Genomic DNA, 22908 nt, shown 5'->3' with positions numbered 1-22908 from the left:
TCTTCCGACTATACCTTGAATAGCATTTTAAACTAACAATTTAGTAGCACTTAAATGGCACTTACTGATAGCACTTTGTAATTTTGCTTTTTTGAAGAAATTGTACTTTCTCTATTCTTGTTGTTCTGGGTTTGTACCCTCATGGTTGAATGCACTTATTGTAAGTCGCTTTGGATAAAAGCGTCAGCTAAATGAAATGTAATGTAATATATCACAACATCATATATCACAGCCTTCTCAGCAGCTGCCACAGCTCTGAGACGGGTTTGAAGTCCAGCTTCCTTTGTTTTTGGTTGTAGCCTTTGATGCTCAGCCGTCAACAACTCCACTCCTGCATTATCAGCATCAAAGGATTCATGGTCCATGTATGTCCGAGATACAGAACCTCGTGTTTTGATGGCGTGTAATCAAACTTTGACGCCACGCCACGGTCACACCGTGTGACAAAAAATCGATCTTTGAGTTACTTTTTAAGTAAGTACATCAAAGTACATCAAAGTAAAAATGTGAAAAATGCAAAATGGCGGGCTTCCTGTTGCGTTTTTCAAATTGCACCTCCAGACTTTTTTGTTTGTCTGGTCATGATACACCTGTGTATCGATTTTTGTGAAGATCGGTCAATGTGAACTCAGGGGCTGCGTTCCAGGGGGCGCTGTTGAGCCATTTTGCCACACCCATTTAAAATTACTCCAGAATACGTACATTTTCACCACTTTCTAATTTTCTGCAAACTTTGGTAACGATTGGAGCATGTTAAAGCCCTCAAAAAGCCAATTCATTTGCCTGAAAAATAATAATAATCCTTACAATTTCAATAGGGCCTATCTCCCACTCTGTTCGGTGCTCTGGCCCTAATAAAGGATTTGACTAAAAGAGGCCGGAGGAAAAGGATAAACAATTGGAAGCATAGCCAAAGAGAATAAAGAAAGCAGGAAAAGAGAGGGGGTCAAAACAAGGCAGATACCTTCAAGAGAAATGAAAAATATAAAAAGCAAACTCAGAAATGCCCAAATTAAGAAACCAGAAATGGCATACAAAACAGAAAACCCAGAAGAGCATGTGAATCACCAAGAACCACCACAGAGAGAATGCAGCGTAGTAGAAATACCAGCTCTCAATCAGTTAAGAAAACACTTGTGTTCCACAATGTTCTAATGAAAGAATTCGGTGAATGAAAACAAACTGCAGAACCACTTCATGGATCTTGTGCAAAATCAAAGAACCTTCTATTTTCAGGGAAGATTCTTAAAAAAATACTAGTTGCTGAATAAAATTAGGGAATTTACCTAAAGTCCCATCTACCTTCAAAAAATTTAACAAAAAGTCCAAAATATCTTTTGTAATTCTGCACATATGACCACTGACAAGTAAGACACAATTACTTGAAAGAAGAACCAACGTGAAAACAACTAATTCATTGTTTGTTTGTTTTAATGCTGTACTTGACTGATTCAATATTTGAGAGCTAAAATGACTACAAATTCAAGTTTTTGTCACCACCTTCAGATATGGGTGAACTCCGTTAGGGCTATGTCAAATCCGTAACATGAATAATTTGATGATATTTCAGTATATTTCATATTTTTTGAGGAATTGTTGGTTAAATGTGAAAATGTAATCCGTCTCCTGGCATGAGAATGTGTTTTTAAATCTTAAAAACATTTGGTTTGCTGTTTAAGGTATTTAAAATTCTATACTACACAGACCAAAATAAAAAATAAAAATACATAGATACTGAAAGTTATTTACTTGAGGGCTCTGTCACCTTAGGTGAAATTTTTTTTGTAGTCGATTGAAAATGTATCTGTTTTTGATGGTGTTGACACAAAATAAGTGATAAAAAGAGACAGATTTTATTAAAAAAGAGAAAAGTTGTGAGGTTGCATCAAAGCATAGCTCAGTAGCTTAGTACATGATAGATAAATACACATAGTTTAATTTGTCTGAGCTTAAGATTATATTTTTTTCAATATTGAATCATGTTTTGTCCCACTTCTCAAGAAACCTTATAGTTGGAAAGTCTGCATGTTGGAATAGTTTCTTCCTAGGACGACAAGGTCCTCTGAAGACCTTAATGTACAGTGGGCTCAGGAAGGTCTAGAAAACAAGATAGTAATTTTGCAAAACATATCAGCATTCAGAAAAAGAAATGTAGAAACACAACAGGCACACTGCCAGTCAAATACAAATCAGCATTGTAAACACAAGTTATTTAATTTGTACATGTTCATTGTCTGAGTCAGATATTAGTGGACATAAAAGCTGACGCCATATTCACATTGTTGCAGAAAAACTGCTTTCGCACCCATCTCCTATGTGTGTTATTATGTATATGGTGTGTTGTTTCCTGAGCTGTTTAGTTGAACTTTGACCTCAGCTGCAACTTTGAATGCAGCTAATGTCTGAAGGCTGCTGCTGTGTGTAGACCAAACTGAAAATGATTGCTGGATGAAATCTGAGCCTTCGTGTTCAACCAGCTACTTTATGACAAAAACACAATATGTATATTGACAGAACCCCTCCAGCACTGTTTCTTAACATCCTGCTGAGCTGAAGGGAGCCTGCATTCTCTACTAGAATGTGAATATGGCAGAACCCTTTTACTAATTCCTCATGTGCTCATACATTTTTTTGTGTTTTCGGGAAACTTTATATTACTGTGTGCAATTGTAAGTGATTATTTTCACTGTGTTTCTTTATATCACCTGTCTTCACAAACAATGAATGTGTAAATGTACTTAATTTTCTTGTGTTGTAATTTAATATTATCAAATGTTTACTATGTTTTCCTTATTACTAGTGTGAAAGGGATAATAAGTGTTTGAGTCCGCAAAATGCTTTAGGAGTTTCAGGGGTAAACAGCGTTGCAACCAAATTTCTGAAGTGACGGCCATTTACTTCAATTGTATCGGATTTGGCTGCAATTCTGTTTTCCCCTGAAACTAGAAAACTGTTTTGTGGACTCATACACTTCATCCATCCCACCATTGGCATAGTGGTGAGTAGATAATGAGTTAATTTTCATTTTTTTGGTGAACTATCCCTTTAAGTTTCAGTTCACTGCGCTGTCTCAGCCAAACATATGAAAGCTTCCTCTAATGAGGCTATTGGTTTGATTTCTGTCATGTATTAGTCTTAAGTGAGATAATCACTCTCAGCGACACTAAGCTATATGTGGACAATCTCCTAACAAGCATTCTACTGATAAAAGGAGATAACAGAAATGTGTCTATCAGAAACTTAATTGGATTTTTCCCAGGAATGAATAAATCTATCAATGGTAAACATTGTCATTCTCCTTCCACATCACCTCCATCAACTCTTTGTGTACATTCCTATGTTTCATTTTGTGTTGGAATTAAGTACTTGAATGAAATGTTGCTCATTTTGGAATGTTGTAGAGTAAAAACTGACAAAGTTTGTGTAAGAGACTAACAACAACTCAACAACTATTTGTATTCATATACTTTCCTTATACCATGTTTGTATATTTGATGTTTTAATCATGTGCATTGAAATTTAAATGTTTCAGCATATAAAGTACAATAATGTATCTATTGAGCTCTGCGTTAAGGCACTGTAAATCAAAGCTAATGACTAGGTATCCAGTGGACAGTTTTCATTTTAGAAAGTGTGAGGCCCAAAAGGCTCTTGATGAAAACATTACATACATGACATTTAAAGAATGCCAAACTCTGTTGTCATAATGGAAAAACTAAAGATAACTTCACACAGTATTTCTACAATTCATGAAAACCTCAATAAAACATATCTAATCACCTAATAATCATTAAATGATTTAATGAATTTACATAACCGGACACAGGTGCATGTTACAGCTGATCAGATAACAGAGGCCATTACAAACATTTGTTTCTATTTGTTAGACTTCTATATATGGAGCTGAATATTTCAAAAGCTATTGCACAGCTTTTAGCATACAGTTTATTACAAGGATTTTCACACAAAAAAGCAATGTTTGTTTATAATTGACTGAAAAAATCTCACTAATGCCTAACCTTGAAGTGCCTAAACACGCCTGATTACGGTATGGTGAGTTGTGGCAAACAGCAACTTCTCCTCCGAGTGTCTCGTCTCAGTCTGATGTAAAAAAAAAAAAAAATCCTTAAACTTGAGCTCTCCTTATCTTCCTCTGTCAACTGATGGCTTGTGTTATTTGTGTTCTGCTTATTCCCCTTACAAGAAAGCATCACTTGTTAGCTGAAAAACACAAAACAAATAGTCACAATAACCATAAAACCGTCATTTTGTTGTCAGTTGTTGTGGTGCGTCAGGACATTACATTTTGTAAATCAGGATACACCTTACCTACTATGGTGTACCTATGTCATTGATTTAAATTTATTAATTAACCTACATGCACATGTTAAAACACAATTTTTACCTACACAAATGTGCATATTTGCATACTTGTTGTTTTTCATACTACTTCTAAATAGGCCTGTATGCTTGACCTTAGCTGGTTGCAGCTTTCCTTATGAAACTTCTAAAAAGGCCTGCGATAATTTAGCCGCAGCATGTAAAGGACTCAGTCCACAGAACCCTTAAGTTGCTGTTGCACAAAAAGCTGTTGACCTGTTCGAAGTTTGGTGACGCTTGATTTAATGAGAAATCTTTGCATACATCCTACCTGGTTTATCTGCAATTAAGCTATTGTGTATCCATGACTAACCAGATTGGATAGATTTTATAGTCAATGTTTTTCATAAAATTAAACTGAATTTGCTTTATTAGTGTTGTATGTGGTTCATATATTAGTTTGAAAGATTTACTGGAATTATGTTTTTTTTTTCATAAATAGCATGCAAGTGCATAGTACCAGTTGCCAACTGCTGCAGATGTTCAACTCAGTTCGCAGACTGCCTGTTAAGTCACGCTGCCCCACTGACCGCAAGCAGCTGTTTGTCTGGTTATTTAAAGTTGACTAATATTGAACCTATCGCACCAAATTCAATACTGCACTTCAGGCCATTAACAATACACAAGCACAGTGTGAAGGACATAAGATTAATGGTTCTGGAAAGGCACATTCAGACAGAGATTTCTAGAATTAGCAGATAGATTTACACAAAAATACATTTGCATCTTACATACTAGGTGTGACATCCCAGTATTGATTCAATAAAAAATATGTATTAATATATAATAAATTATTTATATGATATTACTAATATGGACACAAGAAGCCTTAAATGTGGATTGTACTCAAACATTTCAGTCGAGGACCTTTTTCACCACATTGTTTTGCTCTGATGGTGTGGTTGACATCTAGTATCATTAATATTTTGCTTCAGTTTCCAGTGTTATATTTTAGCCTGCAGATTTCGGGCAGCAGGACTTGAAGCTTGGCAAAGTGAAAGTCTGTTTTTACAATTTAGTAATTTAGTAACATTTTGTGATTGAAACATGTTTGCAAACAAAGAGCATAACAGGCATATTTGTTATATATGGACATTTAGGTTATAGTTAAGGGATGAAGCTGTTGATACTCTAAATTGTATTTGCTGTGAACACATCCCATGGAAAGACTAAACCAATAATGAATATCTTCTACAAACAGGTATTGTCTGTGTAGCCACAATCTGGTATCTCTCATTCATTCTTCTGAATCAAAGAGCTCCACTATTGTCTGGAAACAGTTAAACTGATAACAGGGTGTTCCTGTCGCGAATTGAACAATGTCTGAATTATTCTCTAAACCCATTATCTGACAGAAAATTGTCAGGTGAAAGGTTAAAAGAAGCGTAATTTTATGTAGTAGACACACGGAGACCGACAACAGCTGACACCAACATTACCCCATGTACTGAAGGTATATGTATGTAAGAGAGAGCGTGTTCACTGAGTTTTAGTCGCGAAAGTTATATGTACCTGTTTATATATGAATATGTGATGAGGTTGTAATGAACAGCAGGAATATACCTTTGTAGTTACAGGTCCTGAGTGATCCGGCACACAGCCTCTGTCCTCTCTGGCCTGAGCTAGCACTGTGGAATTTGTCAGTTGTCCATTTGTCAGAAGAGTTTCCCTCTGGTTCTTAGCGCAGAGGGAGACAGTCTGCTGCCTGTCATCCTGGAATGTAGGCCTACATACTTCATGGAACAGAAGTGGAGAAATGCCCACCTGCAAGAGACAGAAGGCAGTTAAAGAAAAGTCCTAAGACAGCATGTGTATGAGTCTGTCATATGTACTTACCTCTCTGTAAAAGTCTCTTCCTTGTTTGGATATAGAGGTGAGGATGACTTCATCACCACTCTTTCTAATCTTTTGGACAATGTCATCATGCTCCATAGATTCAACAGGTTCCCCATTTACAGCGAGCAGCAGGTTTCCATCCTCCATCCCTTCCACCTCAGCGGGACTTCCCACGTCCACCTCCCTCAACACATGAACTGGGTCAAAGCAGATTTAAGTAGGAAGGACCACAAGTTACACTAACCTGATTATTACTGAGAGAAAAGTCCAACAAGTGCTTCACAAAGTAAGAGTTGCAACAAAAAAACAGCAAAACGCAATACATCAAAAGACCAATAGTAAAGATTAAATAAGAGAAAACAAAATAGAATAAAATAAAATAAAATCTGCTGGGATAAAAAATTTCTCAACTCAAAAAGAAGGCCTAAGAGAAGAGATGTTTTTTTAACAATGATTTGAAGTGTGCTAGAGAGGGGGCAGATCTAATATGGAGTGGTAAACTGTTCCAAGTTTGGGGCGGCTACTGCAAAGGCTTGGTCGCCTCTGATTATGAGCCTAGTTTCAGTAGATTATTATGTTATTATGTTGTCTCAAAGACCTCCATTTATTATACTGGTGCTGACGGTAATCAAAACCCATCTGTTTATCTAATACTTTTATTATGTCCCATATTGTGTAGAGATGGAAAAGATTCCCAAGGTAAAACATTGAAAGATTTCTGTCAACAGTTGGCCATGTGAGGACCTAAATACTGTGCAATAACAATGTAACTGTGTCTCAGGACCAGAAGGTCAGCAATTTGTTCCCTGTCTCCCCCAATCCACATGCCGAAGTGTCCTTGGCCAAGATACTGTACCCCAAATTGCCCCTGACAGTTGTGCAGGGAGTGCATGAGTGATGTATGACAGATAAATTGCTGCACATAGATCCACTGAATGAATGTGTGTGTAAATTGGTGGATGGCAAAACTGTATTGTAAATTGCTTTGAGTGGTCATCAAGACAAAAAAAAGCTCTATATAAATATATGTTTATTTCTAAGCTCTTTACAGTTCAATTATGCCATTCCCATATACAGTCAGAGTGCATCTACTTTATTAGCAGCACTTTCTGACAAATATATTGAGATCATTTTTTTTTTATACTTGTACTATTTTATAATTACAGCATATATTGTCATTATTGTCCTCACAATAGTTATTATTCTCACACTGTGAATTCCTCCAAAAAAACACACTCGTAGCTTTTCTTGAAATTTAATGAAGATTCAAAATGTTTTGCTTTATAACATCCACTGTTCATTTAAGTGATTTGTTGGTTTTGCTGTCAGCAGTATTTTGTCAATATTTGTGTCCTATAATGTAATGCTTTTAATAAGAATCACTTATTGTCCTCTCAGTGAATGAGTCTGTTACTTTTGAAATGTGATTATTTCTTCTTTGGTAAGATCTATTTCCTAAATATATGAAATTTCTAGAGCACAATAATTATCCAGGTGATGTAGTTGGCAGGATATGCATCAACCTTTCAAATGATATGATAAAAAATCGCTGGGCGATAAAAACAATAAAGACAATTATCACTAAATAACTTTTCCTCGATAGAAATATCAGAAATGGTCGACAGAATGTCGGTAGAACTCATTCCATCCATGGACACCAACACTAACAGCCAACCATAATGAGAATAATGCGCCGCCGGTCCCATCATGTGGTTGGAATAGAGTTAGAACCACGTTAGGTTAGGTTGACAGACACAGCACCGTGTAGGATTAGCAGCCAGCAGCAGCACACGTGCTAATGTTTGGGCTACTGCCGCCGTGCATACCAGTATGTGTGCGAGATAAAAGAGAAAATGAAAAAAGAAAATGTTAAGAAAAACTTGAGCAACCGCTTTACTGAAGAAGACACCACAATGGACACAGCCCAAGGCTCAATAGATGAGGACATTGTTGAAGATTACGGTCAGAGGAATTTGCTAGTATGGAGATATTTTGGCTATTTAAAGTCTGACAAGAAGCAGAGTAGCGTGCACTGCAAATTGTATCAAAAGCATGTACCCACAAAGATAGGTTGTACCACAAATCTTTTTAACCATCTGAAGCAGAAATGAAAGAAATAGTGATTTGATTTATATCGTGATATATATCAATATCGACTAAAAAAAATCCTGATAAGATTTTTTCCCATATCACCCAGCCCTAGCTATTGTGATTGTGTGCCTTTGTATGTCATGTTTTCCTCAGTGTCCATCAGTCTTACCTGTCCAATGCGTGCCTACCAGCTTTTCTTGTCTCAGCAGGAAGCCATATCCATTGTGTCCTTTAGTTAGGTGCATGGTCTTGGCAGAGTAGGGGAGGCAATTGCATTTTGCTACCACAGGCAGGATGGGCATCCTCCTCCTCACATAGCAAGCTTCACTCTCACTGTCAGTGACCAGCACTGTCACTGAGTCTCCACTCTTCCTCACCTGAGAACCCAAAACACTGCTGGAGTCATATTCCTGTTCAGGCTAGAAGTAGTAGACATGGTAGATGTGGTTGTAGAGACTAGACCCATACAGTTTTGCTGAGAGAGGAGTATGTAAGCGTTGACACAAGGACTCCGTTGATCCAGATCAGTCTGTCTCCAGTGCAGACACCAGCTTTCTCTGCTGGACCATCAGTCACTGTGCTCACAGTGTACCGGCCTTTCGTACCTGGTGACATGCTCATACTGTCATCATTATTATCATCATCATCAGCTGTATGGGGTGGCATTCAATGCTTGCTCTTCAAAGCAAGATTAACCAGAGATAACCGAGAATCCTTAGCTGTAGTTCAACATTTTGGTAAATGGGAATGACTACTGCTTTCTTTCTGAGAGCGAGATGAGAAGATGGATATCAATCTTCAGGCAGTGTGTTGGGTATGAGCTGTTCAATACCTAGTTACCGTGGCTTAGCATAAAGCTTGGTACTGACTTAAAAAAACTCACTTATCAACATTTGTAAAGCTCACTCATTAACATTCAGTATCTGTTTTGTTTAATCCATAAAGACAGATAAATGTCAACAGTTGGAACTATTGTTTGGAGATGGAATCTAGGCAACCTGTGATATAGCTGTAAAGACAGAAGTGCAAGTCAGATAAACTGTTGTTTGATAAAGTGTGGACATAATAATTTCAGCTTCAGGCAGAACACAGTATCAATTTTTTAATCCATATATTTGTTATGCTGAGTGTTTCCATTAAAGGGATAGTTCACCGAAAAAATTTAAATTGTTTTGGAGTAAACAGTGTTGCAGCCAAAGTGACCCCTTCTTCAGACGTAATAAAACAACAGAAAAAAAACATAACATGCCTCCATACTACTTGTGAGGTGTCATCCAAGTGTCCGGAAGACCCGACATTAGTGGACCTAGCGATGCGAACGTGCACCCCCCACGTGTGCCCTTGGGAGAGAGTGTGTGCAGTTTTCTGGTGTGTCCATGAGAATGTGAAAGCGCCTCCGAGGAGGATATCAGAAGACATTTAGGCTTAAAACCCGGTGGCGCATTTTCAAGTCAAATTTCAATGTCGGTGCTTCTGGACACTTGGCTGAAACCAGACGAGCAGTATGGAGGCATTTTATTTAAATTTCTGTTGTTTTTTTATATCTGAAGAAGAGGTCCTGTTTACTTCAATTTTATTGGATTTGGCTGCAACACTGTTAACCCCTGAGACTTCAAAAGTGTTTTGTGGACTCAAACACCCCTCCATCGGAATAGTGGTGAGTGGATAATGAGTGAATTTTAATTGTTTGGTGAACTATCCCTTGAAGCAGAAAAATTTGTGCAGGGATGTGAATCATTATTGATCAGTGGGTCATCACATCTGATGGTATTTAATTGTAAAATTACACAAGCTCACAGATTAGGTGTAAGTGAGTAGTCAATACTGTATCTAACAATGATCGCAGTGTGTCTGTACCCTCGACAGGGATGATGGTCATTCCCAAGCCACACTCGGGATGTCTCCTAATGTGACACAGTCTGGGTCTGGACCAGTGGTCCCCTTTTGACAACTTGGTCAGCATCTTCAGGTCCACACTCATAGATACTGCCTGGAAAAGAGATGCATCATCAGTAATAATAACACACATTACTACATCTAGACATCTCCCCCTACATCAAAGGGTACCGACATGAGCCCTTGTCAGGGTTAGTGACCGAAACGATCCGGATTTATGATACGACATCATCTATTAATAACCAAATAATTGCTATCATCAGTGTAAGTGAAAAAACAAACCACACACACCGCACACACACACACACACACGTGAGAAGTTATTCCCACAGATTATGTGTTCAAACTTCATTGTTGCAGAAGAAGTGATGCCCCGTTTATTCAGCAACATAAATATGCAGATTTATATAAACATCAAATCTACGTGTGAGTGATTAGAAAAGAGCAGAGGTAATGTGCCGAGTGATGCGCACCATGGGGGGGTTATCAAATAATCATTTATTAATCGTAATCGAGATAAAACTTTGAAATAATTGTGATATTGATATGAAATCATATCGCCCAGCCCTAGTTTGACTGTAGTCTCTTTTTCATCCTCATACATACCTGTTCATACTCTGTTCTCCTCAACACTAGGAGAAACAGGTGTAAGCCACATGACTGGATCTTCCTCACCAACTGGCAGGTAAACATAGAGAGACGAATGGTTCAGATAATACAAACTCTTTCATCACCAATGCCTCTAAAGCCCTGTTCCTTTAATTGCAGGTCAATGCCAAATGAATACAAGATTTATTTTTTCATTCATAGGGTTAAGCTCAGGTTAAGATAAGGGGAACACGATACATGCCTGCCAAAACCTTTAGATGAGTCTAATCTGCTCACATGCCATGAAACTGTAAAAGAAACCAGTGAATAGTAGTGGATGAAGCCTGTTTCTGAACACACAGTGCTTTAATCTTTTGACCTTCAGTAAAATGGTAATGGTCTGTATTAATATAGAGCATTTCTAATCTTGATTACCACTTACTGCCATTCACACAGCACATCTATGTGCAGGACTTTTTCTATCACAAATCTTGCAGACACTACCGCCACAGCTGTCAGGAGTAATTTGGGGTTCATCTAAACACTGAATGGGGGAGACTAAGATCGAACCGCCGACCTTCTGGTTAGTGGACGACGCCCATACAAAATAAAATTGTTTTATTTCAGAAATGTCCAGTGTTGATCCCTGAGACCTGAGGTCACTACAAGAAGAGGTCAAAAATAATACTGACATTTTTCTGTAGTTGCATTTTTGCTCTGAGCGTGGACACTGCTATACTTCATGTAGACATTAGTTGCTCAGTTTCCCTTCTGTGACCTCTGTCACTTTGAAGTCTCTGTGTTGTTTTTTCTTTATCTCAACATGATCTTTGTAGTCTCACATCTCATAGACTCATGACAGAGTTTTCTTCCCTGCCACAGGAGGAGGGGACAAAAAGCTGCAACCAAGATACTCAGTCATTTCCAACAGTCTGTATAGCAGACTGAAGAAATATTTACATCCTATTGGATCAGATCCTGACCTGATCAGATCCAAACACAGACGTAAAAGCATGTTTGCTTCTTGGCTCATCTAAACAGAACAGAGTCAACCAAACCGTATTCTAATCTACAAAATTTAGTAAAAGAGATTTTAAATTAGATAGAAAACAGCTAAATGCCCAAAACTGTTTGAGGTGGCCTCTGTATTTATCCACCCCTATGTGTTAAATTTCTTAAAATGTATTCAGTAACAAATCAATCAATATAATTATTTATTTCCCATCATGAACCTGACCGCCAGTAAGTGCCTCTCTGTGCAGAATAAAACTTTTCTCCCCACGTCTTTGTGGGTTTTGCCTAAATTGCATGAGTGTTTAAGTGTGTTGCTGAGACGGACTGCCCGATGACTCCTGGGATTAGTAACAGTAACAGTTCCCTCCAGGACTTGAGCGCTGTGAGAAATAATGTTTATTGTGGCCTAGAGGGGAAATTGCCATGGTTAAGCCTGATGAAAGGTTAGTTTATTTGATGTCTATTTAACTTATCTTGTGGGCACCATGAAAATGCACAACATATTTTACTAGGTTTGATCAGGCACCCCTCCCCCATCTGCTCCCAGTACACTACCCCACCCTCCTACACAGCACTCAGCTCTCAGCCACCCATCACCACAAGCCCAGCACCCCCTCCCACTCCATCCAGCACACCCACCCACTGCTCCAAATTGTCTCTCACAACAAACCAGGTGAGAAAAGAGCTCAGGAAGATCAAGGCGAGAAAGGCTGTGGACCCTGACGACATCAGCTCCAGGCTCCTCAATCCTGCGCTGACCAGCTTTGTGGGATTATGGAGAGGGTCTTCAACATGAGCCTGAAGCTGGGGGGAGTACCACAGCTATTGAAGACCTCCTGCGTGGTACCGGTGTCAAAGACTCCACACCCAAAAGACCTCAGCAGCTACAGGCCAGTGGCACTAACATCCCACCTGATGAAGACCCTGGAGCAGCTCATCCTAAAACACCTCCTCCCCCTGGTGAGACCATCGATGGACCCGCTGCAGTTCGCCTATCAGCCTGGCATCAGGGTGGATGACGCCGTCATCTATCTACAACACAGAGCTCTTTCTCATCTGGAGAAGCCTGGGAGCACTGTGAGATTCATGTTCTTTGATTTCTCCAGTGCTTTCAACACCATTCAACCGGCACTTCTGAGGGACAACCTGGAGCCTGCTGGAGTGGATCTGCACCTCACATCCTGGATATTGGACTACCTGACCATGAGACCCCAGTATATGAGGATCCGGGACTGTGTGTCGGACACAGCTGTCTGCAGTACGGGGGCACCTGAGGGAACGGTCCTGGCTCTTTTTCTCTTCACCCTCTACAGTGCAGACTTCACCTACCACTCACGCTCCTATCACCTGCAGACGTTCTCTAATGACTCTGCGATTGTCGGCCTCATCACTGACGAGGACGACAGGGAATACAGAGGACTGACGCAGGACTTTGTGGACTGGTGCCAGAGTAACTGCCTCCAGATCAATGCGGGGAAAACCAATGAACTGGTGGTGGATTTCTGCAGGCGCAGACACTCCCCCTCGATACCGGTGAACATCCAGGGAAGGGACATCAGTGACCTCATTTAAGTACCTGGGTGTTCACCTGAACAATAAACTGGACTGGACCAATCATGCCAGTGCACTCTTTAAGAAGGGCCAAGGCAGACTGTATCTGCTCAGGAGATTGAGGTCTTTTGGAGTGCAGGGGGTGCTCCTGAAGACTTTTTATGACTCTGTGGTGGCATCTGCCATCTTCTTTGGAAGAGTTTTCTGGGGCAGCAGCATTTCAACTGCTGACAGGAAGAGACTGGACCGACTTATTAGGAGGGCCAGCTCAGTTCTGGGATACCCGCTTGACCCAGTGGAGGTAGTGGGACAGAGGAGGTTGATGGCGAATCTGTCTTCTCCGATTGACAACCAGTCCCACCCCCTGCAGGTCACCATCTCAGCACTGGGTAGCTCCTTCAGCAACAGACTGATCCACCCTGTGTCTGAAGGAGAGGTATCACAGGTCGGTCCTTCCTGCAGCAGTGGGACTGTACAACCAGCTCTGCTCCTAGTAAAAACTACATGCACCACCACTATGGACTGTCACTTTAACACTTCTCAACTGTGCAATATTCACTGTACTATACTAATTTGTAAAAAGATTCTGTGCAATATAAACCGATATGTGCAATCCATTTACTGTACATATTCTGAAACATAATATATTTCTTTCCACTGTATATACCGGTTAAATCACATTTATATTTTTTCTATATATTGTTGTATATTTTTATTTCTTTATATTCCTTCACCCAAGTACTGCATGCTACTTATGTGATGTCTTCTGCTGCTGTAACATTGCAAATTTCCCCATTGCGGGACTAATAAATGACTTCTTATCTTGTCTTACTTTATTTTACTGTACACAGCAGATTATCAACTGGACACTGACCCTGTACAAGTCCATGTTGCCCACATATTCATCGTTGACGTCCAGCACTCTGTCTCGGTTTCTGAGGCCACTGCGCTCTGCAGGACTCCATGGCTCCACATCTCTGATCTCAAATCCACAGTTGCTCTGGTCCATCCGCAGGTAGAAACCAAAGCTCTGTCCCTCTAGACGCTTCAGCTGGCACAGTCTGGGCACCACATTCTGATCGGGTTCTGCACAGGGTTAAATAAAGATTATCAACACTGGGAGAGACACTATTGTTCATGTAAAGGCGTGTATCAAATGTTACCTGGATCATCAGTGATCACTAGAGCTGGATTATCAATACCTTCCTTTGGATTGAAAGTAAAACTGAGGGAAGGAGAAATAAGAAATGGACAGTCAGTGTAGCGGTGTGTCATAGGTCAACATCTAATCTACTAAATGTCTTTCTAGAACTTTTTAAGGTGCGTACCGCTGGTTCAAGGTTTTATGACATTACATCACTACACAATGCTGTAATATGTGAATATTTTGACATAGTGACTCTCACTGATACAATTGGTCATAAGTAATGTAATACAAATCATTCAGTATTCAGCAGTTTACCAGTGAGCTTCAGTGCACTGTACACCTCACAGTTTATTGTGTCATGGTTGCATGTCCGAATATTGTAGACAGACACCATTTTAAAACAAAATGATAATTTTGTTTGCAGATGTTTCATAAATAAATGCTCTTGTCTGCTTGTATGGTTGGAGAGACAGAAGTGCAAGTGTAAAATTTAGTGACATAAAGTGGTGAAGTTGCATGTTGCAGCTGAACACCCCTCACCTCATCCTCCCCGTCCAAACATGAAAGAGAACCTGTGGTAACCTTCAGTTTTCATAAAAACTCAAAGGCTGTTTAGTTTGTCCAGTCTGGGCTACTACAAGAAACATGGCGGCCTCCATAGAGAGGACCCCCCCTGATGTAAATATAAGGTATTTTAATATAAAAATCCCATTCTAGGGTAAATAAAACAACAATTTGTATAATTTAGATGAAACACACTCGTGAAAACATCACTAGGATTATTTTATATTAAAACTGTCAATAGATCCCTTTCACCTAAATCGTGCACACTGGACCTTTAATAATAATAATGTTCAGTCATAAGTCATTTATATTAATATAAACTATTTACTATACATTTGTACATGCATTTATACATGTAATGAGTTAGACATGCACCAATGGTTAATGAGTTCATTAGTAGATCTTTTTAACTGTAGTTCAAGATTAATTCAGGTGGTTACTAGATGTTAGTAAAGTATTTTGTATGACCTCATCTAAAGTGAGGACTATCTATACCTGACAAAGCATTTACAAATGAGGTTAAAAGGCCAGCAGTACCTTGTGACTCAAAAAGGTCTCATTTATCTTCTCAAGAGAAAAAGGAAACAGACACAATACAAAGTGATACAGAATATATAATCTCTTGGCTGTGTCATTCACACACATGGCTTTTCCTACAACAGCTATGCTGATGACACCCAACTAATCCTCTCTTTTCCCAAATCTGAAACACAGGCAGCAGCACGAATCTCGGCTTGTCTGACTGACATCTCTCAGAGGATGTTTGCACACAACCGGAAAATCAACCTTGACAAGACTGAAATACTTTTCCTTCCAGGGAAAGGTTCTCCCACCCATGATCTGACTATTACCTTTGACAACTCCGTGGAAGCCCCCACCCAGACTGCTAGGAACCTGGGTGTGACACCCGACAGTCAACTCTCCCTTACTGCCAACATTACTGCAGAAACCCGTTCCTGTAGATACATGCTGCACAACATCAGGAGAATACGTCCCCTTCTCACTCAGAAGGCGGTGCAGGTTCTGGTCCAGGCCCTGGTCATCTCTATGACTATTGCAACTCCCTCCTGGCTGGTCTACCTACTAGTGCCATCCAACCTCTGCAGCTCATACAGAATGCAGCAGCTCGACTGGTCTTTAACCTAAATTCACTCACACTACTCCACTCCTCAGCTCCCTTCACTGGTTACCAGTAGCTGTCCCCATCCATTTCAAAACACTAGTACTTACGTACCGTGCTGCGAACGGATTGGGTCCAGTTTACATCCAGGACATGGTCAAACCTTACACCCCAGCCCGTCCACTCCGCTCTGCATCTGCCAATCGACTTGCTGCTCCCTCACTGCGAGCTGAACACTCAACAAAATCAAGACTGTTTGCTGTCCTGGCTCCTAAATGGTGGAACGAGCTCCCCAATGACATCAGGACAGTAGAAAGTCTACACATCTTCCCATGCAGACAAAAAGAAATGTTATGTAATGTAAATGCATAAAGAAATGTAGAATTAAATAGTTTGTTAACCATGTACTTACACTTTTTAAAGGATCGTATTAACTATTTACAACTCCTAAATAACTGGTATACAGGTGCATCTCAATAAATTAGAATATCATGGAAAAGTTCATTTATTTCGATAATTCAATTCAAAAAGTGAAACTCATATTATATAGATTCATTACACACAGAGTGAAATATTTCAAGTTTTTGTTTCTTTTAATTTTGATGATTATGGCTTACAGCTAATGAAAACCCCAAATTCAGTATCTCAGAAAATTAGAATATTACATAAGACCAATAAAACAAAGGATTTTTAATACAGAAATGTCAGCCTACTGAAAAGTATGTGCATATATATGCACTCAATACTTGGTCGGGGCTCCTTTTGCATGAATTACTGCATCAATGCGGCATGGCATGGAGGCGATCAGCCTGTGGCACTGCTGAGGTGTTATGGAAGCCCAGGTTGCTTTGATAGCAGCCTTCAGCTCGTCTGCATTGTTGGGTCTGGTGTCTCTCATCTTCCTCTTGACAATACCCCATAGATTCTCTATGGGGGTTCAGGTCAGGCGAGTTTGCTGGCCAATCAAGCGCAGTGATACCATGGTCATTAAACCAGGTATTGGTACTTTTGGCAGTGTGGGCAGGTGCCAAGTCCTGCTGGAAAATGAAATCAGCATCTCCATAAACCTTGTCAGCGGAAGGAAGCATGAAGTGCTCTAAAATGTCCTGGTAGACGGCTGCGTTGACTTTGGACTTGATAAAACACAGTGGACCAACACCAGCAGATGACATGGCTCCCCAAATCATCACTGACTGTGGAAACGTCACACTGGACTTCAAGCAACTTGGATTCTGTGCCTCTCTACTCTTCCTCCAGACTCTGGGACCTTGATTTCCAAATGAAATGCAAAATGTACTTTCATCTGAAAAGAGGACTTTAGACCACTGAGCAACAGTCCAGTCCTTTTTCTCCTTAGCCCAGGTAAGACGCTTCTGACGTTGTCTCTGGTTCAGGAGTGGCTTGACACGAGGAATGCGACAGTTGTAGCCCATGTCCTGGATACGTCTGTGTGTGTGGTGGCTCTTGATGCACTGACTCCAGCCTCAGTCCACTCCTTGTGAATCTCCCCCAAATTCTTGAATGGCCGTTGCTTCACAATCCTCTCAAGGCTGCGGTTATCCCTGTTGCTTGTGCACCTTTTTCTACCACACTTTTTCCTTCCACTCAACTTTCTATGAATATGCTTGGGTACAGCACTCTGTGAACAGCCAGCGTCTTTAGCAATGACCTTTTGTGGCTTACCCTCCTTTTGGAGGGTGTCAAAGGCTGTCAAGTCAGCAGTCTTCCCCATGATTGTGTAGCCTACTGAACCAGCCTTAGAGACCATTTAAAGACTCAGGAAACCTTTGCAGGTGGTTTGAGTTAATTAGCTGATTAGAGTGGGAAATCGTGAGTCTACAATATTGAACTTTTTCACAATATTCTAATTTTCTGAGATACAGAATTTTGGGTTTTCATTAGCTGTAAGCCATAATCATCAAAATTATAAGAAATAAACGCTTGCAATATTTCACTCTGTGTGTAATGAATCTATATAATATATGAGTTTCACTTTTTGAATTTAATTATCGAAATAAACAAACTTTTCCATGATATTCTAATTTATTGAGATGCACCTGTATAATTGATATAATATTTAATTTAGAAAAGGTTATTAAATAATTTAAAGAGTAATAAATTAAAATCATTAAATGCATTTTAGATGAAGTTAGGAGCCCCTCACTCTCTAAGTGACAGGTTAAGACGTGTCTGTGTTTAAATTACTTGCGTTAAGTCTCGCAGGCAGTTCCCTAGGTTAACATTTGTTTACTATTTGCACACAGTTTAATTTGGGCTCTTGTACACATAAAAGCTGTTGTAAAAGTTACACAATTACTATACAGTTGTGTTGGGCCATGGTTCTTTGTGTGAAACCACACTTCGGCCTACATGTGCCATCAAAGCCTGAAGCCGCATGTTCCTCCAAGACTCAGTCTCCCAGGGGCCATCAAAAACCAGAGCAAGGAACTCAGTCTCCCAGGGGGCATCAGAGGTGTGAAAACCCCCCCAGGGACACAGGTTTCAACTCCCATTGGTCACTCTGGACCCCATGACCTGTGAGGTCACCGGGCCAATATAAAGCCAGGTTTATCCAACTCGTCCTGCCTCTTTCTACACTCCCTCCAAGGAGAGAAGGCCGTCGAGCCTCTTCTCCAGCTCACATCTTCTCTTTCCATCCAACTCTTCGAGAGGAGCACAAAGGTGCAGCTTCCAGCTCATCTCACCAAGGAAACCTCCTCGCCCTCCAAGCTCTACCAACGTCCTAGCAGCGATGCGATGTCCTGCAGGAAAACTTCCGCCAGCAACTGAGCTACACAACTCAACAGGAACCAGCAAGACGACACAAAACTTCGAACTGCACAGCAACTTCCTTTTCCCCTTTCCACGGACTGGTAACACAACTGGGCTTAATAATTATACTAGGCTAAGCAAGACTGTTTATTCGATTCTGTGTGAGGTTTATAAGTTTGATTTGTGGTGTTGTGATATTTTGGGTACAAGTTATTGAGAAAGTAATGTTAGTCTGTTATGCTCTTCACAGTCTTTCGTTGCATCCAATCTAGTAACTTTCTCTAATTTGGCACACACACAGACACACGCATAACTCTTCACCTCATTATCTCTACAGGTCGTAAACATTCCAATAGGTGGGGGAAGGGTGTTATCTCTTTGGCCAGCCACCATTTCGAAAGCACGCTGACTCACACAGACACACACACACATACCTATCTTTGTTTAGCAATTAGACCGTTAGTAATTTGTGTTTTTATACTTTATTATATTCATAATAAATGTTTTTCTTTCACAAATGTTTTTCTTTCACTTTTTTCATTAATGTTGCAGAAGTGAATTTCGCCAACCTCTACACTGTCAAGAACTCCATATCCTTCAACTTAGCTAACTATCGATATGGTAATTTTGGTTATAGTTATTAATTTAATTGTTAATCAGAGTTCCAAATTTGTAGTTAGAACCTTTATGAGACTTAATCAATAAATTGGCTATCTTTTCCCTTCCTTTGAAGGGTGGTGCCCCGAGGTAACTTTAATAAATTAAAGTTATTATTTAATATTAATAATAAAATATTAATATTTAATATTTTTATCTTGATAACCAAATTTATTGAATGCCGAAAGGCACACCATTTTATGGTATCACGTTTGATGCATTATGGCACAACAGTTGAAATGTGAAATGCTTCTGCAACACTGTTATTGTCTAATGTTTTTACTCTGAAATGGTTTGTATTTCTCTGAGTAAAAAATTTTGTTTGAATTAAGTGTGTAAGTACAGTCACCGGAGACTGAAAGTTGTTTGCTTTAAAAAATAGAGTTGACTATCGCTGTAATTTGCACTATATTGCTATAGTAGCCTTGATTCATGTGTGTGTGTGAAGGAAGTACTAGAATGTTGTGTTAAGTACACTAGAAATTAAGTTTTGGGATAACATAAAATTGTATGCACTTAAGTCACAAGCATGGACTGAAACTGATTCAGGGAAATTCTATATTTTCTTATGTTGTATGGAATCAAACGACCAGACACATGATTGACAAACGCTACACCGTGTGTCCTCATCGCTGCCGCACTTTATCTGTATTGTACAGATTTTCCATTCCTGGGCCCCGTAACATAAATTAGCTATTACACTTTAGATTAGGAGATGCAGAGAGGTTTGTAAATTATCTATCTATATGTTTACACATCATTTGAAACAGGTGAGGAACACTTCATGGTTTGTTCGGTAGTGCTTCTATGTGCTGGCTGCTTCTGCAGCTATCTTCTCTGACACATGGAGCCTCCTAGTCACTTGCAGGAGCTTCACCTGTAGGTCATTACTGGTTCAGAGGTTCACATTAACGCCCAATCCTGCACACTCCACACAGAGCTCAAGTCTCTGTAGCAAGTGAATTTAAACACTGACCCGCCTGGAACCCCTGACTGTTAATCGTTAATAATAATAATAACTTTATTTGTATAGCACTTATATAAACGAGGTTACAAAGTACTTCGCACAAAAGTACATGGCAAAATGAAAATTCGATTGTAATAAAAGATATTCTGTTCAGTCCATTTTAAGAGCCAAATCGTCACATAATAAGGTCAAGAGCTTAAGTTTATGGATAAACCCAACAGTTCCCACAATGAGCAAGCACTTTGGCGACTGTGGAGAGAAAAAACAATCAAAAAAGATCAGGAACATCACACTTGAACTCTATAAGACTGAGTGTTGTAATGAAAATAATTACAAGTGGCATGTTAGAAATGCTTTCCTGTAAAAATAAGTTTTGAGCAATGATTTAAAGATCGGTAGTGAACAAGCTGCAAACGAGTTACTACGGTTTGGCTGAGGCATGTATACAGGGTGTTGCAGTCATCCAGGTGGGAGAAAACAAAGGCATGTAGTAGTTTTTAGTTTTTTATCTCAAAATAACCATTCCTCAATAGAAATATAAGACATGGTCGATACAACGTTGATAGAACTCATTCCATCCATGTTTTGGCAGACAACACGAACAGCCAATGATAATACAAACCAATCATGTGGCTGGAATAGAGTTATAGCCACGTCAGGTTAGGTTGACACACACAGTAGGAGTAGCAGCCTGCAGCAGCACACATGCTAATGTGTTGGCTACTGCAGCCTTGCACACCAGTATGTCAGGAGTAATTTCAAGATATAAAGAGTAAATGATCAAAGTAAACTCGACAGCATTACCGAAGAAGACAACCCAACGGACACAGCACAAGGCTCTATATACTAGGATATTGTTGAGGTTCAGAGGAATCCGGTAGTGTGGAGATATTTTGGATATTTAAAGTCCAACAAGAAGCAGAGTAGCGTGCACTGTTAAATGTGTCAAAAGCTGGGTCCCACAAAGACAGGTAATACCACTAATCTTTTTTACCATCTGAAGCAGTAATGAAAGAAGTAGTTATTTGATGTATATTTTGATATATATCGATATCGACTGAAAAGAATTGTGATATGATTTTTTTTCAAATTGCCCGACCATACTAGGAGGCAGGCAGATAAAGTCAGCAGAAACTGCAGAGCATCTCACTCGGACATTTGCGTTCATACATGCACCTCCACCAGAGAAAAAATACGGAGGAACTGCAGAGTTAAGTGCATGTCTGAAAGCAGCTATACAGAGACAACAGACAAAAAACCATTCAAACTTACACCTTCTGTATCGCCAGTTAAACCAACTCCAATCTGCATGTGTTTGGACTGTGGGAGATAGCCATAGAAAACCCACGTAGACACAGGAAGAACAAACAAACTCCAAACAGAAAGAGCTGGTCCGAACCAGGAACGTTGTTGCTGTGAGGTGACACTGCTGCCCACTGCCCACTGTGCCGGATGTGGTAGAGAATTCAAAAGGAATTCATAATGTTATTGACCTGCATGTTGTGTATAAGCCACACCAGTTGTGGCTGTAGTTACTGAAGTATGCACAGCAGTTGTACGACAGGCTGCCGGAAAGGGTTTGTTGTTGTTCTGAGAGTGCTGTCGAAGTTATGTACACACAATAAAGTTAACTGTGTGAACTGAAGTCGCGGTCTACGAGTCGACATAACACTGCACTTAGACTATATTTTTTTTCCAAACCAACTTTATTATAAAAGATAGAAAATACATAGTAAAAAACGCAAGACTGTAGGGAATAAAGTTCAAGTAAGGTTTTAACAGAATCACTTCTCGTAAGAAACAATGTCAGTTTATAGATAATAGTTAGATAGATAGTTAAATATTACTATTTGAAAGTAACAAGGTAAACTGCATTTACCGTTGAGATTCCATGGCAAATCCTGGCAACCTGTGGGAACGACAGAAACACAGTGAAATACTTGTACATTCATGCAGCTGCAGACAGCTTGAGCTTTGCTCTGCTGTCATGACTGAGGGAGACCTTCATTCAAAATATGGTGTTGATTTATCAGTCAACGATAATAATCAAAGCATTAATGAGCATTACCCTTTCCAAAACAGAAATGTCAGCACCTCTTCTCTCTATAGGCAGATTGGCTGCTGCTTGGGACCCTAATTTTTTCCTAGGACCCAGTTTGATCACCCCATAGTCACATTCATTTAAAATATCTGCTTCTTTTTACACAAAAAATATCAAAATAAATAGTCAAGGTCTGGGGTAAACTCTTCATGCCCCCATCTACAATGGACTTACAACCAGAAATGGGCAGTATTTATGATATTTAAAATACAAACTTCAAATAC

The 22908-nt window shown here is 39.6% G+C and overlaps 1 protein-coding gene across 1 annotated transcript; it reads right to left on the bottom strand.

The window, feature by feature from the left end:
- Positions 1–1880: 1880 nt before the first annotated feature.
- LOC118106108 (Na(+)/H(+) exchange regulatory cofactor NHE-RF3) lies at positions 1881–17359 on the bottom strand. The gene is made up of 11 exons (XM_047339666.1): positions 17194–17359; positions 16934–17114; positions 14520–14581; positions 14231–14442; positions 10810–10881; positions 10165–10297; positions 8776–8912; positions 8477–8684; positions 6217–6413; positions 5944–6144; positions 1881–4221 (listed from the first exon to the last, which is right to left on the bottom strand). Exons 1-11 carry the CDS (start codon positions 17357–17359, stop codon positions 4198–4200), a joined length of 1593 nt encoding a protein of 530 aa, XP_047195622.1. The 3' UTR covers positions 1881–4197.
- Positions 17360–22908: the final 5549 nt, after the last annotated feature.

Source organism: Hippoglossus stenolepis, chromosome 4, assembly GCF_022539355.2.
Source record: "Hippoglossus stenolepis isolate QCI-W04-F060 chromosome 4, HSTE1.2, whole genome shotgun sequence".
Classification (NCBI taxonomy): Eukaryota; Metazoa; Chordata; class Actinopteri; order Pleuronectiformes; family Pleuronectidae; genus Hippoglossus; species Hippoglossus stenolepis.
This window is presented reverse-complemented; position numbering and strand designations above follow the sequence as displayed.